General features: G+C 56.8%; 1 protein-coding gene across 1 annotated transcript in view; it reads right to left on the reverse strand.

Annotated features, from left to right (window-relative positions):
* Nucleotides 1-12: 12 nt before the first annotated feature.
* COG4 (component of oligomeric golgi complex 4) overlaps nucleotides 13-17,235 on the reverse strand; it is a 30,459-nt gene continuing 13,236 nt past the window's right edge. The window contains exons 10-19 of the mRNA XM_064160541.1: nucleotides 15,921-16,039; nucleotides 13,883-14,049; nucleotides 11,978-12,143; nucleotides 9,951-10,013; nucleotides 8,736-8,852; nucleotides 5,983-6,075; nucleotides 4,819-4,902; nucleotides 4,421-4,522; nucleotides 2,548-2,676; nucleotides 13-757 (exon numbers count right to left, since the gene is read on the reverse strand). Coding sequence (XP_064016611.1) covers nucleotides 623-757; nucleotides 2,548-2,676; nucleotides 4,421-4,522; nucleotides 4,819-4,902; nucleotides 5,983-6,075; nucleotides 8,736-8,852; nucleotides 9,951-10,013; nucleotides 11,978-12,143; nucleotides 13,883-14,049; nucleotides 15,921-16,039 — 1,175 coding nt within the window. The 3' untranslated portion in view covers nucleotides 13-622. The remainder of the gene's footprint in view (nucleotides 758-2,547; nucleotides 2,677-4,420; nucleotides 4,523-4,818; nucleotides 4,903-5,982; nucleotides 6,076-8,735; nucleotides 8,853-9,950; nucleotides 10,014-11,977; nucleotides 12,144-13,882; nucleotides 14,050-15,920; nucleotides 16,040-17,235) is intronic.

Genomic DNA, 17,235 nt, shown 5'->3' on the forward strand with positions numbered 1-17,235 from the left:
CACCCACAATGATGCTGCCCTGAGGCTGCTGCTCAGCCAGGCAAGGTTTATGCACAGAGCTGGGCACAGCCCTGCTTCTTCCAGCATGGATTTTCCAGGCACCTTCCCAAGGAAATCATCCCCTTCAAACAGAACCATCCTCACCACCACCAGGAGCTTGAGATCTGGAGGACCCCCCCCCCAGCAGCTCACCCTCAAATGGAGGGCACAAAAGAAGCACAGCCACAGGGCCAAGTGCACGCTGGAGACCCACATTTGTCCTACACCACAACAGCAACCCCCTCCCCCCCCAAAATCGATCTGCTCTGTGGCCTCCTGCAGGGCAGCAGGATGAGGGGACAAGCACAAAATCGTCCCTCAGCCCAGGGGGTGTGTTCAGAAGGGGCAGACTGCTCCCAGGGCAAGGAAAGCCTCTGCTGCTGCTGCCTCCATTCCTTTCTGCTCCCTCTGCCTCCTTTCTGCTCCCGCCCAGGGATGCTGGCTCATAGGGGAGCCTTTTGCTCTGAGGACCACCAGCAGAAGGGCAGCCCAGACATCACCTCCATCTCCACAGCACCTCCCAGGAGGCTCCAGCTCTTCCAGCCAGTCCCTTCAGCAGGGTGCTGAGCCCAGCCCTGAGCAGCTACAGGCGCAGGCGTTTGATGTCCTCGCTGCGGAAGTCGATGCGGAGGGCCAGGACCTGCCGGACCTCGGCGGGAGTCAGGCGCCAGGTGAGGGGGCCTGAGTTGGGACCCCAATAATCCAAGATCTCTGTCACCTGGAGGGACAAAGAGAGAGAGGAGAGCTGCAGGAAAGAGCTCAGAACACACCACCCTCACAGCTAAGCTCTGACTCTGGCTGCACCTTTACATAGGAGCATAGAATTTGGCTGCGGTGTTACATAAGAGCACAGAATTGGTTTGGTTGGAAGAGGCCTCCAAGATTGAGGCCAAGCAGTGCCAGGGCAACACTGAACCCTCAGCACATCCCCATGGCTTCAATCCCTCCAGCCAAGCAGTGCCAGGTCACCACTGAACCCTCAGCACATCCCCATGGCATCAATCCCTCCAGCCAAGCAGTGCCAGGTCACCACTGAACCCTCAGCACCACATCCCCAAGGCTTCAATCCCTCCAGCCAAGCAGTGCCAGGTCACCACTGAACCCTCAGCACATCCCCATGGCATCAGTTCCTCCAGCCAAGCAGTGCCAGGGCAACACTGAACCCTCACCACATCCCCATGGCTTCAATCCCTCCAGCCAAGCAGTGCCAGGGCAACACTGAACCCTCAGCACCACATCCCCAAGGCTTCAATCCCTCCAGCCAAGCAGTGCCAGGGCAACACTGAACCCTCAGCACCACATCCCCATGGCTTCAATCCCTCCAGCCAAGCAGTGCCAGGTCACCACTGAACCCTCAGCACCACATCCCCATGGCTTCAATCCCTCCAGCCAAGCAGTGCCAGGTCACACCACTGAACCCTCAGCACCACATCCCCATGGCTTCAATCCCTCCAGCCAAGCACTGCCAGGTCACCACTGAACCCTCAGCACCACATCCCCATGGCATCAATCCCTCCAGCCAAGCAGTGCCAGGTCACCACTGAACCCTCAGCACCATAACCCTAAGGCTTCAATCCCTCCAGCCAAGCAGTGCCAGGTCACCACTGAACCCTCAGCACCACATCCCCAAGGCTTCAATCCCTCCAGCCAAGCAGTGCCAGGTCACCACTGAACCCTCAGCACCACATCCCCAAGGCTTCAATCCCTCCAGCCAAGCAGTGCCAGGTCACCACTGAACCCTCAGCACATCCCCATAGCATCAATCCCTCCAGCCAAGCAGTGCCAGGTCACCACTGAACCCTCAGCACATCCCCATGGCTTCAATCCCTCCAGCCAAGCAGTGCCAGGTCACACCACTGAACCCTCAGCACCACATCCCCATGGCTTCAATCCCTCTAGCCAAGCAGTGCCAGGTCACCACTGAACCCTCAGCACCACATCCCCATGGCATCAATCCCTCCAGCCAAGCAGTGCCAGGTCACACCACTGAACCCTCAGCACATCCCCATGGCTTCAATCCCTCCAGCCAAGCAGTGCCAGGTCACACCACTGAACCCTCAGCACATCTCCATGGCTTCACTCCCTCCAGGCATGGGGACACCCAACACTGCCCTGAGCAGCCTGGGCAAGGCCTTGAGAACCCTTTTTGGGGAAGGACTTGTTCCCAGTGTCCAACCTAAACCTGCTTGGTGCAACCTGAGGCTGTTGCCTCTTTGTCCTTGTTCCTTGGAAGAGGAGGCCAATCCCCACCTTGCTCCAACCTCCTTTCAGGCTGTTGCAGAAGAAGCCTTGTGGGAGCTCCTTAGCAGCCTTTGCTGCCAACCTGCTGCCAGCCATGGGCCAGCTCTGCCAGCTCCTCCCTCCACCATAGGTGTGCCAACAACAGGATGAGCTCAAATAAATCCCCGTGGAGCCCAGGTGGGAGCTCTGGAGCCCAGGTGGGGGCTTCAGCAACCTCCCAACTCTCCTCCCCCCCGAGCCAACACCAGCAGCCAAAGGGCAGCTCACCCTTTCCAGGTTGAGGATGGTGGCCATCTGGGAGAGCCTGGCAAACTTGTCCCTGATGGTCCAGGTGGTGACTGTGGTCAGGTAAGCTATGAGAGACCTCAGCTCCTTGTCAAACTGCAGACCACCAAGCTGTGGGAGCAGAGGAGATCCATCAGCTCTGCAAACTCAGCTCTTGTGCCAAACACACCCAAGGGAGGGGGCAGGAGGAGTTTGAGTGGGAAGGGAGGCCCAGTTAGAACATTTATTGCTCCTTAAACTGGCTCCCTTATGGAATCATGGACTGGTTTGGATGGGAAAGGACCCTCAAAGCTCAGCCAGTCATCCAGGGAACACCTCCCAGCAGCCTAAGCTTGCTCAAGGCCTCATCCAACCTGGCCTTGAACACCTCCAGGGAGGGGGGAATCCACAACCCCTTTGGGCAACCTGTTCCTTTGTCTTCCCACCCTCACTGCCAAGAATTTCTTCCTCAACCTCAGGTTCAGTCTCCCCTCTTCCAGCTCAAGGTCGTTGTCCCTCGTCCTGTCATCACAATCCCTCATTAAAAATCTCCTCCTGGCTTCTCTGTAGCCCCCTTTAAGTGCTGGGGGTTGTCCCCAGTCTGTGGTTGTGAAGGGTAGTGGGGAAGCAAACTCCAAACCTCCCCAAAGTAGGGAGAGGGAGGACCCAGCCCTGCTGTGGCTGCTGGTGATGGATAAAGGGTTTAAATTCATTGCATCATGGAGGAGTTGGGGCTGGAAAGGGCCTTCAGAGGTCACCCAGACCAACCTCCCTGCAGTCAGCAGGGACAGCTGCAACTAGAGCAGATTGCTCAGAGCTTCAAACCACCCAAGCTGGAATGGTTCCAGGGATAGGAAATCTCCCACCTCTCTGGTCAGCCAGTTCCAGGTTATAGCTGCAAGCACTTTTGGGATGAGAGTGAACAAGGCCAAGGGCAGGTTGTGCACTTTGGCCACAGCAACCCCAAGCAGCAGTGCAGGCTGGGGCCAGAGGGGCTGAGAGCAGGCAGGCAGAGAGGGCCCTGGGGGTGCTGTGAGAGAGCAGCTGCAGAGGAGGCAGCAGTGTGCCCAGGTGGGCAGCAGAGCCAGTGGCAGCCTGGGCTGGCTCAGGAGCAGTGTGGGCAGCAGCACAAGGGAGGTTCTTGTGCCCCTGTGCTCAGCACTGCTCAGGCCAGCCCTGGAGTGCTGTGTCCAGTTCTGGGCTCCTGAATTGCAGAGAGAAGTTGCAGTACTGGAAGGTGTCCACAGGAGGGCGACAAAGCTGCGAGGGGCCTGGAGCACAGCCCTGAGAGGAGAGGCTGAGGGAGCTGGGGGGGTGCAGCCTGCAGCAGAGGAGGCTCAGGGCAGAGCTGATTGCTGCCTGCAGCTGCCTGCAGGGAGGCTGTAGCCAGGTGGGGTTGGGCTCTGGTGCCAGGCAGGCAGCAGCAGCAGAAGGGGCCCCAGGCTGAAGCTGTGGCAGGGCAGGTGTGGGCTGGCTGTGAGGAGGAAGCTGCTGGCAGAGAGAGTGATTGGCACTGGCATGGGCTGCCCAGGGAGGTGGTGGAGTGGCTGTGCTTGGAGGTGTGGAAGCCAAGGCTGTCTGGGCACTGAGTGCCATGGTGTGGTTGGTTGGGCAGGGCTGGGTGCTAGGTTGGCACTGAGTGCCATGGTGTGGTTGGTTGGGCAGGGCTGGCTGCTAGGTTGGACTGGCTGAGCTTGGAGGGCTTTTCCAACCTGTTTGATTCTAGGATTCTCTTCCCAACCCCATCAGAAAACAGACTTGGGTCTTTCCTGAGGGTACCATTTGCCTCTGCCCAGTCCCCATCCCATTCCCTCTGGCAGAGGGGTTGCAGCCAAGCCAAGGCAGGCTGCAGGGCAGGGGACAGGGTTTTGCTTACCCTGTTGAAGGTGGATTTGAGCAGCACTTTCTCCAGTTCGATGGCAATGAGACTGGTCATGAGGCCAGTGAGGGTATCATAAATCACTGGGGAGAGCCCACCCTGGAAGCAGAAATCTGCATCATTCCCACCAGAAACAACCAGCCAGAGGTCCACAAACCCCTGCCCAAGCCTGTGAGAGCCTTCAAATAAAGATCCCTCACTTGCAGGCTCATCCAGTGAGAAGCAGCACAGGAGAGATGCAGGCTTGGAGAGCTTGGGGATGAAAGGGGTGAGTGACTTGGCTCTCCAAGGGCACTCAGAGGCACCAGAGGGCATCTCTGCCCATGGCAAGAGGTGGGGGATGCAGGTGGAGTTCTGACCTGAACCTGGCAGGCTGCCATGTGCCCCTCTCTCACCTTGAACTCTGTCATCTGCTGCTCCAGGTTGACGATGAACTGCTGCACCCAGGGGTCGTTGGCTTCGTAGTCACTGAACTCCTCCTGACATGGAAACACAGAAAGGCTTCCTCCTGTGGCCTGCCCTGAGGAGCAGCAAGCAGGGCAGAGAGCAGGAAGGGAGGCCCCTCCTGGAGCAGCTCTGCACAGCCCTTCCCTTTGTTTCCCCTCATGCTGTTCTCTAGCCAAGGCTTGGCTGCAGAGCAATTTGTGGGTTGCTGTTGCTCTGCACTGAGCAAACAGTGCAGAACTGAGGGGGGGGGAGGCAGTGAGTGCTGCAGCTGTGTAGTGAGGGGAAGGAGGCAGTGAGTGCTGCAGCTGTGAAGTGAGGGGAAGGAGGCAGTGAGTGCTGCAGCTGTGAAGTGAGGGGAAGGAGGCAGTGAGTGCTGCAGCTGTGAAGTGAGGGGAAGGAGGCAGTGAGTGCTGCAGCTGTGAAGTGAGGGGAAGGAGGCAGTGAGTGCTGCAGCTGTGAAGTGAGGGGAAGGAGGCAGTGAGTGCTGCAGCTGTGTAGTGAGGGGAAGGAGGCAGTGAGTGCTGCAGCTGTGAAGTGAGGGGAAGGAGGCAGTGAATGCTGCAGCTGTGAAGTGAAGGGAAGGAGGCAGTGAATGCTGCAGCTGTGAAGTGAGGGGAAGGAGGCAGTGAGTGCTGCAGCTGTGAAGTGAGGGGAAGGAGGCAGTGAGTGCTGCAGCTGTGAAGTGAAGGGAAGGAGGCAGTGAGTGCTGCAGCTGTGTAGTGAGGGGAAGGAGGCAGTGAGTGCTGCAGCTGTGAAGTAAGGGGAAGGAGGCAGTGAATGCTGCAGCTGTGAAGTGAAGGGAAGGAGGCAGTGAATGCTGCAGCTGTGAAGTGAGGGGAAGGAGGCAGTGAGTGCTGCAGCTGTGTAGTGAGGGGAAGGAGGCAGTGAGTGCTGCAGCTGTGAAGTGAGGGGAAGGAGGCAGTGAGTGCTGCAGCTGTGTAGTGAGGGGAAGGAGGCAGTGAGTGCTGCAGCTGTGAAGTGAGGGGAAGGAGGCAGTGAGTGCTGCAGCTGTGAAGTGAGGGGAAGGAGGCAGTGAGTGCTGCAGCTGTGCTGCTGAGCAGAGGAGAAGGGAGTGCAGGGCACGGCTGGAAGCAGAGGATGCTGAGCCTCACCTCCTCGATGTTGTGGGAGACAGAGAGGAAGAGGTTGATCCAGGGCTTCACCTGGGGTTTGATGGCACTGCTGTTCAGCTCGTTGAGACCTTCCTGAGGGCAACAGGAAGAAGAGAGGATTGTGGACAGCACAACAACTTTCCAGCCAGCCTGTCCTGCCACTACCTCAATGCAAGCTGGGGGCACCAGCTCAGAGCTTTGCCCAGGAAACTGAGCCCAGAAACTACATTCTGCCAGTGCTGGAGGGACCAGAGCTGCCCAGAGATGTGCTGGAGGCCACATCCCTGGAGACACTCAAGGTCAAACTCGATGGGGCCTTGAGTTGGAGATGTCCCTGCTTACTGCAGGCTGGTTGGACAAGATGACCTTTGAGGGTCCCTTCCAGCCCAATGCATTCTGTCATTCCACAGCTCAGAGGCTACCACAGCAACAAGAAAAGGGAGGATGTCAGCCCAGAAGCTGCCCTTCTGCTGATTTGCAGTTTGCTCTGAAGGGCTCCTGCATCCCCCAGCCCTGCCCACACAGCTCCAGAGGTTTCCTGGCACAGAGGAGAAGCTTCCAGCTCACATCCCAGCAGGGTAGAGAAGGACACAAACATCAGCCCGAAGGACACAGCGACTGCGCTCGGTCGCTGCCTCCCACTTCCAGCAGGGCTCAGTTCAGTGGGAGAAGCTAAAAGGAGGCTAAAAGCTGTAACCACAGCTGGTGCCCTGCATTAATCATGACATCCCATCTCCTCCCTTCCCCCCCTCAGCAGCAGGCTGTCAGCAAAGCCTGCTCTGGCTGCTTCTAAGAGAGCTCCCTGAAAGCCTTCTCCTGCCAGCCACCCCCGTTTGGCTCAGCAAGGTGTCAAGAAAGCTCACCCAGCAGGAAGCTCTTCAGGTGCTGCTGCCTGGCATTTGTTGGATGTGAAACTGGCATTTCTGAGCAGGCCCTGCTGGCAATTGTCCTTTCTCCAAGGCAAGCTGAATGTGGGGGGTGTGTGTGAGAGAGGCAGCAGAGGAGAGCTCTCTGCTCAGCCTCTTGATTGCTCTGCAGCTGGTTTTAGTACCTGGCTGGAGAGTTTTACTCCTTGTATTGATGAGCTCTTTGGTTTCCTTGCTGACCACAAAGCCTCAAGAGGGTTTGGCTGGTAACAGCAGCAGGAAGCCATCTGGCTGCTGCAGAGCCAAGTGAAGAAAAGAGTCTGGCTGCTCTCAAGTACAAAGCTGAGGGTTCAAAATGTTCCCTTTCAGAACATCAGGATCACAGAGTTGCTTGGGTTGATAGAGACCTCCAAGATCAATCCAGCCCAACCTTCATCCCAACCTCACCATGGCCATTAAACCATGGCCACACACTTCTTGAACACCTCCTCCAGGGATGGGGTCTCTGCCACCTCTCCCTTCCAATGTCTGACCAGAGCAGGCTGGAAGAGACCTTTAGGATCATCAAATCAATCTGGAGAGGAGAAGGCTCTGAGGTGACCTTGTTGTGACCTTTCAGTATCTTAAGGGGGCCTAGAAGAAAGCTGGGGAGGGACTTTTTAGGCTGTCAGGTAATGATAGGAACAAAGCTGGAAATGGGGGGATACAGACTGGGTGTGAGGAAGAAGTTCTTCAGCATGAGAGTGGTGCTAGGTTGGCACTGAGTGCCATGGTCTGGTTGGTTGGGCAGGGCTGGGTGCTAGGTTGGCACTGAGTGCCATGGTCTGGTTGGTCGGGCAGGGCTGGGTGCTAGGTTGGCACTGAGTGTCATGGTCTGGTTGATTGGCCAGGGCTGGGTGCTAGGTTGGCACTGGCTGAGCTTGGAGGTCTCTTCCAACCTGGTTGGTTCTCTGCCTCTCCTCTCTGCCAAGAGCTTGTCCTCAGTGCTACCTAGCAAGGCTCTGGGCAACTTGACAATGTGATGTGTTAAGAGGGAGAGTGCAGGAGGAATCCTAGCTCTGTACTCAGCACAGGTGAGGCCACATCTGGAACCCTGGGTGCAGTTTTGGGGCCCTCACTAACAGGAAGGACACTGAAAGGCTGGAGCACCTCCAGAGAAGGGCAGCAAAGCTGGGGAAGGGTCTAGAGAACAGGGCTGGGAAGGAGGAGCTGAGGGAACTGGAGAAGAGGAGGCTGAGGGGAGACCTAGTTGCTCTCTGCAGCTCCTTGAGAGGAGTTTGCAGTCAGGTGGGGTTGGGCTCCCAGGTCACAAGCCATGGGATGAGAGGAAATGGCCTCAAACTGCACCAGGGGAGGTTCAGGTTGGGTCTGAGGAAAAATTTCTTCACTGAAAAGGTTATCAAGTACTGGAAGAGGCTGCCCAGGGAGGTGGTGGTGGTGGTCACCAATCCCTGGGGAGCTGATGTTTGGATGAGGAGCTCAGAGACACGGTCCAAGAGCTGTGGAGAGGGAGATGCTAAGTTGTGATGCTTGGGCTGGATGATCTTAAGGCCTTTTCCAACCAAGAGGGTTTCTGTGTCAGATGGAAACACCACAAACATTTCTCCCCTGCACCAAATACAGCAACCCTGTGCTGGGAGAAGAAGACAAATGGAGCCAATGCTCCTTCTGTCTCTGCAGCTGCTTCTAGAGCACTTCAGGCAGCTGCCAGCTGCTGTGGCTGTGCAAGATAGGCTGGATCCATTTCCATGCCTGAGCTCTCCCTAATTTACTCTCTTCTGCACCCCTAACTGACACTCCTGGGGTCAGATGTGGCCCAGGCCCCAGGTTGAGCTCTCCCTGATGATAATATCCAGGCAGTGCTGGAGCCCAGGGCAGGAGTCTCACCTGCAGCAGGTCCCGGAACTTGCTGGAGACAGCAGCCAAGTCAGACAGGCAGCTGTCAATCTTGGCCTGGGCTTGCTCCCCTCCAAAGCCTTGGCTCAGCAGCTTGCTGCAGTCACTCTGCAAGGAAGAGACGAGAAGCTGAAGATTAACAACCCAGGGAGTGTCTTGCCCTGCTCCTGAGCTCTGGCTCCAGCGCAGGAGACAAACTCCTGCCCCTGTGAAGGCAGAAGCTGCTGCTCCAGGTGAGGAGATGCCATCAAGAACCACAACGTTAGGGGTTGGAAGGGACCTCTGGAGATGATTCAGTGCAACCCCCCCTGCCAGAGCAAGGACACTCAGGGCAGGTCCCACAGGAACACATCCAGGGTGGGTTTTAGATGTCTGCAGAGAAGGAGACTTCACAACCTCTCTTGGGCAGCCTGCTCCAGGCCTCCAGCACCCTCACAGTGAGAAAGTTTCTCCTGCTGTTCCTGTGGCACCTCCTCTGCTCCAGCTGGCACCCAGGGCCCCTTGTGCTGTCCTTGGACATCCCTGAGCAGAGCCTGGCTCTGTCCTACCCACACTGCCCTGCAGCTCAGCAGCAATGAGGGCAGCTCTCAAGCTCCTCTGCTCCCAAGCTCCAGCTCCCTCAGCCAGTCCTCACCAGGAGATGTTCCACTGCCTGCAGCAGCTTTGTGGCTCTGTGCTGGACTCTCTCAAGCAACTCCCTGAGGTCCTTTTTGAGCTGAGAGACCCAGAACTGGACACAACATCCCAGCTATAACCTCAGCAGGGCAGAGCTGAGGGAGAGGAGAACCTCTCAGACCTCCTCACCACAGCCCTTCTCATCGAGCCCTTCATGGCCACCGGGGCACATTGCTGGCTTGTGAGCATCCTTCTGTTCACCAGGACCTCCAAGTCCCTTTCCCCTTGTGCTGCTCTCCAAGAGGTCAGAGAAAGGAAGGAAAGCAAAGCAGGGGCTAGCTAGGGCAGCACTGGAGCAGCACAACCTCTGAGAGACCCAACATGTTAACCCACTGGCTCCCAGCCTGTGCTAGGTTGGTCACTGCTGGAGGAAGTGCCAGTTGTTACTAGCAACCAGCTCAAAACTGCTTCCTTAAGGCTGGAGGGCAACCTCCTGAAGGAATTTGAGCTGGTTTACCTGACCACCCCCTCCTGGAAGGAGGACATTAGGGTTTGATTAAGGCAACAACAGTAAAAGAAGTCAAACTGCACCTCCAAAGTCTTCTTCAGGGTCATGATGTTCTCACTGCAGACTTCCACGTTGTTTAAGGTCACCTGGAAACAACCAAACAAAACAAAGCCAAGTGGAATGGGTTGGGAATTTGCCAGCAGCTCAGCACCAGGTTCCATGCCCTGCTCAGAGTAAGGCTTGGAATGCAAACAGGTAGGGGGCCGAGGTGACAGAGCACTCAAAAGCACTGCAGGGGCACAGAGCTGCATGAGACTGAAGCACAGCAACTCATGTCCTTGATGTCAGCTAGCTCAGGGCCCTGCCCAGGGCAGGTGGCATGGACTAGAAGAGCTTAGAAGGTCCCTTCCAAGCCAAACTTGTGGTTCTAGAACAGGTTTTGAGGTATTTTACCCCTTTTGCCTCTTTATTTGGTTGATGAAGCCTTCAGCAACCTCCTCTAATGAGAGGTGCTGGGTTAGAAGACCTCAGAAGGTCCCTTCCAAGCCAAACTTGTGGTTCTAGTACAGATTTTGAGGTCTTTCACTCCTTTTGCCTCCTTCTTTAGTTGATGAAGCCTTCAGCAACCTCCTCTAGTGGGAGATGTCCCTGCCCATGGTGGCTGGGTTGGACAAGATGACCTCAGAAGGTCCCTTCCAAGCCAAACTTGTGGTTCTAGTACAGGTTTTGAGGTGTTTCACTACTTTTGCCTCCTTCTTTAGTTGATGAAGCCTTCAGCAACCTCCTCTAGTGGGAGGTGTTGGGTTAAAAGACCTCAGAAGGTCCCTTCCAAGCCAAACTTGTGATTCTAGTAGAGATTTTGAGGTGTTTCACTCCTTTTGCCTCCTTCTTTAGTTGATGAAGCCTTCAGCAACCTCCTCTAGTGGGAGATGTCCCTGCCCATGGTGGCTGGGTTGGACAAGATGACCTCAGAAGGTCCCTTCCAAGCCAAACTTGTGGTTCTAGTACAGGTTTTGAGGTGTTTCACTACTTTTGCCTCCTTCTTTAGTTGATGAAGCCTTCAGCAACCTCCTCTAGTGGGAGGTGTTGGGTTAAAAGACCTCAGAAGGTCCCTTCCAAGCCAAACTTGTGATTCTAGTAGAGATTTTGAGGTGTTTCACTCCTTTTGCCTCCTTCTTTAGTTGATGAAGCCTTCAGCAACCTCCTCTAGTGGGAGGTGTTGGGCTAGAAGACTTCAGAAGGTCCCTTCCAAGCCAACCAGCTGTGATTCCAGTACAGGTTTTGAGGGATTTTACCCCTTTTGCCTCTTTATTTGGTTGATGAAGCCTTCAGCAACCTCCTCTAGTGGGAGGTGCTGGGTTAGAAGACCTCAGAAGGTCCCTTCCAAGCCAACCAGCTGTGATTCTAGTACAGGTTTTGAGGTATTTTGCCTTCTTATTTGGTTGATGAAGCCTTGACCTTGTAGCCCTCTGCTGGATTCTCTGCAGCAGATCCCTGTCCCTCTGCAACTGGGCAGCCCCAAACTGAACGCAGTACTCAGGATGGACTCTCTCCAGCAGATCCCTGTCCCTCTGCAACTGGGCAGCCCCAAACTGAACACAGTGCTCAGGATGGACTCTCTCCAGCAGATCCCTGTCCCTCTGCAACTGGGGAGCCCCAAACTGAACACAGTACTCAGGATGGACTCTCTCCAGCAGATCCCTGTCCCTCTGCAACTGGGGAGCCCCAAACTGAACACAGAGCTCAAGATGAGGTCTCAGCAGGGCAGAGTAGAGGGGGAGGAGAACCTCCCTTGATCTGCTGGGCACACTCTGCCTAACAACACCCCAGGATCCCACTTCTTCTCCACAAGGGCACATTGCTGTGCCATGGATGTTCTCCACCAGCACCCCCAGGTCCCTCTCCACAGGGCTGCTCTCCAGCAGTCACCTCCCAGCCTGTACTGGTGCAGTTCATTATTCCTCCCCAGATGCAGGCCTCTGCACTTGTCCTTGTTGAACTTCACCTGGCTCCTCTGTGCCCAGCTCTCAGCCTGTCCAACTCTCTCTGGATGGCCTCCCAGACTTCATCTCTCCTCTCCCCTCAACTCATCCTCCATCAGAACACCCACCAGAAAAGACTGCTTGGCCTCGTTGGTGCTTTCAATGCCTTTGGTATCAAACTTGCCCTGCTGCAGGCTGCTGTGCATGATGTTCACAGCACTGGTCACCCCTCTCTGGAAGTCCTGGAAGGTGGTGGCTGGAAAGCCTTGCTTCAGTTTGTTGTGCAGAACCTCCCTGTGGGGCAAAGAGAACACAACCAGAGCTCAGAGCAAGCCTAGAGCTGTGCTCTAGGAGGCAGCAGGTCCGGCGAGTGGAAGCTCAGAGGGACAGGGAAAGGCAACAGGGATCTCCTGACAGCAACCACAGGACATGAGGCTGGAAGAGGAACACAAGCACAGAGTCACTGAGGCTGGGGAGGAACTCTGACCTCACCGAGGCCAACCTAAACCCAACACCAGCACAGCAGCTGGAGCAGGCCCCCAAGGGCCACATCGACCTGGCCTTGCAGACAGCCAGCACCTCCCTGGGCAGCCCAGGCAGTGCCTACCCTCCCTCTCCCTGGGCAAGTGCTTCCCAACACCCAGCCTGGCCCTGGGAAGTGCTTCCTGACCCCCAGCCTGGCCCTGCATTTCTCCCCTTCCCCTTCTCTCCTCCCTCTCTTTCTCTCCTCCTTCTCTCCTCCCTCCCTCTCTTTTTCCCCTTCCCCTTCTCTCCTCCCTCTCTTTCTCCCCTTCCCCTTCTCTCCTCCCTCTCTTTCTCCCCTTCCCTCCTCCCTCTCTTTCTCTCCTTCTCCTTCTCTCCTCCCTCTCTTTTTCCCCTTCCCCTTCTCTTCTCCCTCTCTTTCTCCCCTTCCCTCCTCCCTCTCTTTCTCCCCTTCCCCTTCTCTCCTCCCTCTCTTTCTCCCCTTCCCCTTCTCTTCTCCCTCTCTTTCTCCCCTTCCCTCCTCCCTCTCTTTCTCTCCTTCTCCTTCTCTCCTCCCTCTCTTTCTCCCCTTCCCCTTCTCTTCTCCCTCTCTTTCTCCCCTTCTCTCCTCCCTCTCTTTCTCCCCTTCCCCTTCTCTTCTCCCTCTCTTTCTCCCCTTCCCTCCTCCCTCTCTTTCTCCCCTTCTCCTTCTCTCCTCCCTCTCTTTCTCTCCTTCTCCTTCTCTCCTCCCTCTCTTTCTCCCTTTCCTGACCCCCAGCCTGGCCCTGGGGAAGTGCTTCCTGACCACCAGCCTGGCCCTCCCCTGGCACAGCCTCAGGCCATGCCCTCTTGTCCTGGCACAAGCTGCCTGGGAGCAGAGCCTGACCCTCACCTGACTACAGCTTCCCTTTGGGTAGCTGCAGAGTGTGACAAGGTCCCTCCTGAGGCTCCTCTCCTCCATCTAACCACCCACAGCTCCCTCAGCCTCTCCTCATAGACTTTGTGTTCCAGGCCCTTCCCCAGCTTTGTTGCCCTTCTCTCAACACCTTCCAGCACCTCAACATCTCTCTTGAATTGAGGGGCCCAGAACTGGACACAGTACTCAAGGTGTGGCCTGAGCAGTGCTGAGCACAGGGGCACAAGAACCTCCCTTGTCCTGCTGCCCACACTGCTCCTGATGCAGGCCAGGATGCCATTGGCTCTGCTGCCCACCTGGGCACACTGCTGCCTCATCTTCAGCTATTATCTATCACTACCCCCAGGTCCCTTTCCTCTTGGCTGCTCTCAGCCACTCTGTCCCCATCCTGCAGTGCTGCTTGGGGTTGTTGTGGCTGAAGTTCAGAACCCTGCCCTTGGCCTTGTTCACTCTCATCCCCTTGGCCTCTGCCCACCCATGCAGCTCCTGTGAGAGAAACACATCCAGCTCCAGCTTCCCACACCACATCTGATGCTGCTCCTCCATCTCCCACAGAGAAGACAGAGCAGAGGTGCAAAGGAAGATGAGCTGACAGCCAGCACTGCAGAAAGGGAGGTGGAGGCAGGATGGAAGGATGTTGGGGTGCTTGCATTACCTGAAGTCAGACTCCAGCTCCGTGGTGGAGTGGTTGATCATGGCACAGAGGCAGTCTATGCTGGAGCTGGACAGAGCACGCCCAATGCACTTCTTCACGATGTAAAAGACATCATCCACCACGCTGGAGGTGAGCTGCCCCTTCTCGTGGCTGTCCATGGCAACAGCCTGCAAAGGAAGCTGCCTCAGGGCCCTCTCAGGGCAGCACTGAGACCAAGCTGCCAGCCTGTCCCTTTCACCCTCAGCTGGCACCGCGCGTCCTGCTCGGTGGGAGCCCACACACATGGGAGATGTGGCTCTGGGGTGTGCTGGCAGCCCAAGCTCAGATGCAGGCAGCTGCCTCTCTAGGACATGAGAGGCAAAAGGACCTTCCCAGCAACTGCAGACCTGCCACCTGGGAGATGTGGCTCTGGGATGTGCTGGCAGCCCAAGCTCAGATGCAGGCAGCTGCTCCTCCAGGCCACGGGAGGCAAAAGGACCAACTGCAGACCTGCCACCTGGGAGATCTGGCCCTGGGGTGTGCTGGCAGCCCAAGTTCAGATGCAGGCAGCTGCTCCTCCAGGCCATAGGAGGCAAAAGGACCAACTGCAGACCTGCCACCTGGGAGATCTGACTCTGGGGTGTGCTGGCAGCCCAAGTTGAGATGCAGGCAGCTGCCTATCTAGGACATGAGAGGCAAAAGGACCAACTGCAGACCTGCCACCTGGGAGATCTGGCCCTGGGGTGTGCTGGCAGCCCAAGTTCAGATGCAGGCAGCTGCTCCTCCAGGCCATAGGAGGCAAAAGGACCAACTGCAGACCTGCCACCTGGGAGATCTGACTCTGGGGTGTGCTGGCAGCCCAAGTTGAGATGCAGGCAGCTGCCTATCTAGGACATGAGAGGCAAAAGGACCAACTGCAGACCTGCCACCTGGGAGATCTGACTCTGGGGTGTGCTGGCAGCCCAAGTTGAGATGCAGGCAGCTGCCTATCTAGGACATGAGAGGCAAAAGGACCAACTGCAGACCTGCCACCTGGGAGATCTGACTCTGGGGTGTGCTGGCAGCCCAAGTTGAGATGCAGGCAGCTGCCTATCTAGGACATGAGAGGCAAAAGGACCAACTGCAGACCTGCCACCTGGGAGATCTGACTCTGGAGTGTGCTGGCAGCCCAAGTTCAGATGCATGCAGCTGCTCCTCCAGGCCATGAGAGGCAAAAGGACCAACTGCAGACCTGCCACCTGGGAGATCTGGCTCTGGAATGTGCTAGCAGCCCAAGCTCAGATGCAGGCAGCTGCTCCTCCAGGCCATGGGAGGCAAAAGGACCAGCTGCAGACCTGCCTCCTGGGAGATCTGGCCCTGGGGTGTGCTGGCAGCCCAAGTTCAGATGAAGGCACCTGACTCTCTAGGACATGAGAGGCAAAAGGACCAGCTGCAGACCTGCCTCCTGGGAGATCTGATTCTGCTCCAGCCTGGAGGTGAGGAGGAAGTTGTTGAGCAGGAGAGTGGTGAGAGGCTGGAATGGGTTGCCCAGGGAGGGGGTTGAGGCCCCATGGCTGGAGGTGTTTGAGGCCAGGCTGGCTGAGGCTGTGTGCAGCCTGCTCTAGGGTAGGGTGTCCCTGGGCATGGCAGGAGGGGTTGGAACTGCCTGCTCCTTGTGCTCCCTCCCAACCCTGACTGATTCTATGGTTCTTTAGGCCATGGGAGGCAAAAGGACCTTCCCAGCATCTGCAGACCTGCCACCTGGGAGATCTGACTCTGGGGTGTGCTGGCAGCCCAAGCTCAGATGCAGGCAGCTGCTCCTCCAGGCCATGAGAGGCAAAAGGACCAACTGCAGACCTGCCACCTGGGAGATCTGACTCTGGGGTGTGCTGGCAGCCCAAGCTCAGATGCATGCAGCTGCCTCTCTAGGACATGTGAGGCAAAAAGACCTTCCCAACAACTGCAGACCTGCCACATGCTCCTCTCCCTCCCTAGGGAGGCTCAGAGAGGACTGGGGAGCACAAGTGACAAGCCTCAGCTGCTAGCAGCCAGTGTAGGCTGTTACAGGTCTGAGCCCTACCTTGTTGACAGTCTCCCTCATGAAGTATTCCTCCATGGTGATGTAGTAACCAATGAGCTCTTGCATGGTGCAGCTCAGCAGGCAGTTGTTGAGGAGCTTGTCCAGGTATTTCTGATGCTCTACACAAGACAACAGAGACCTCTCAGCAGGGCACCAAGCAGCAGGAAGCACTTCCCCACCTCATCCCCTGGCTGCCTGCCTCGTGGGCACCCAAAGGGCCCTGATCTGCAAAGCAAATCACAGCCTCAGCTGTGGAGCTGGCACTGCTGAGCTGACTTTTGCAGGGGACAAAAGTGATTTCAAGAGCTCCTTGGAGTACCAGAACCCTGAGCCTGTTCTCCTTGTGGCCTTCACCTTCAGGAGTCACAGAATGCATTGGGCTGGAAGGGACCCTCAAGTGCATCTTGTTCAAGCCCTCTGCAGGCAGCAGGGACACTTCCAAGCAGAGCAGGCTGCCCAGGCACACAGCAAGGCTGATTCTGGATGTTTCCATGGATGGGGCCTCAAGCACCTCATTGGGCAGCCTGTGCCAGTCTCTCCCCACCCTCCCTGGGCACAGCTCCCTCCTGATGCCCAACCTAACTCTGCCCTGCTCCACTTCCAAACCACTGCCCTCAGCCTGTCCCCACAGGCCCTTCTGAGCAGTCCCTCCCCAGCCTGCCTGCAGCTCCCCTGCAGGTACTGAAATAAGGTTCAGATATGAAACATTGCTCTAAGGTCTCCTTGGAGCCTTCTCTTCTCCAGGCTGCACAGCCCCAACTCTCCCAGCCTGTCCTCACAGCAGAGCTTCTCCAGCCCTCTTCATCACCTCTGTGGCCTCCTCTGGACCAGCTCCAGCAGGTCACTTGTGTTGGGACCCCAGAGCTGGATGCAGCATTCCAGCTGAGGTCTCCCCAGAGCAGAGCAGAGCAGAGGGGCAGAATTCCCTCTCTCCACCTCTGGCCACACTGCTCTGGATGCAGCCCAGGCTGCCCTTAGAATTCTAGGCTGCAAGTGCCCATTGCTGGCTCCTGTCCAGCTTCTCACCCTCCAGCACCCCCAACTGCTTCTTTGCAGGGCTGCTCTCAGTCTCATCACCTCCTACATTGGATTGCTGCCCAGCACTGCCCTGACCCAGGTGCAGGACCTTGCACTTGGCCTTATTAAACCTCTTGAAGCTCTTCTCAGCCACCTCTCCAGGTCCCTCTGGATGGCATCTCACCTTCACAGAATCCTAGAATCAACCAGCTTGGAAGACACCTCCAAGCTCATCCAGCCCAACCTAGCAGCCAGTCCTAGGATCCAACCAGAGCATGGCACTCAGTGCCAACCTAGC

This window comes from Pogoniulus pusillus, chromosome 20 (genome assembly GCF_015220805.1).
Source record: "Pogoniulus pusillus isolate bPogPus1 chromosome 20, bPogPus1.pri, whole genome shotgun sequence".
NCBI lineage: Eukaryota > Metazoa > Chordata > Aves > Piciformes > Lybiidae > Pogoniulus > Pogoniulus pusillus.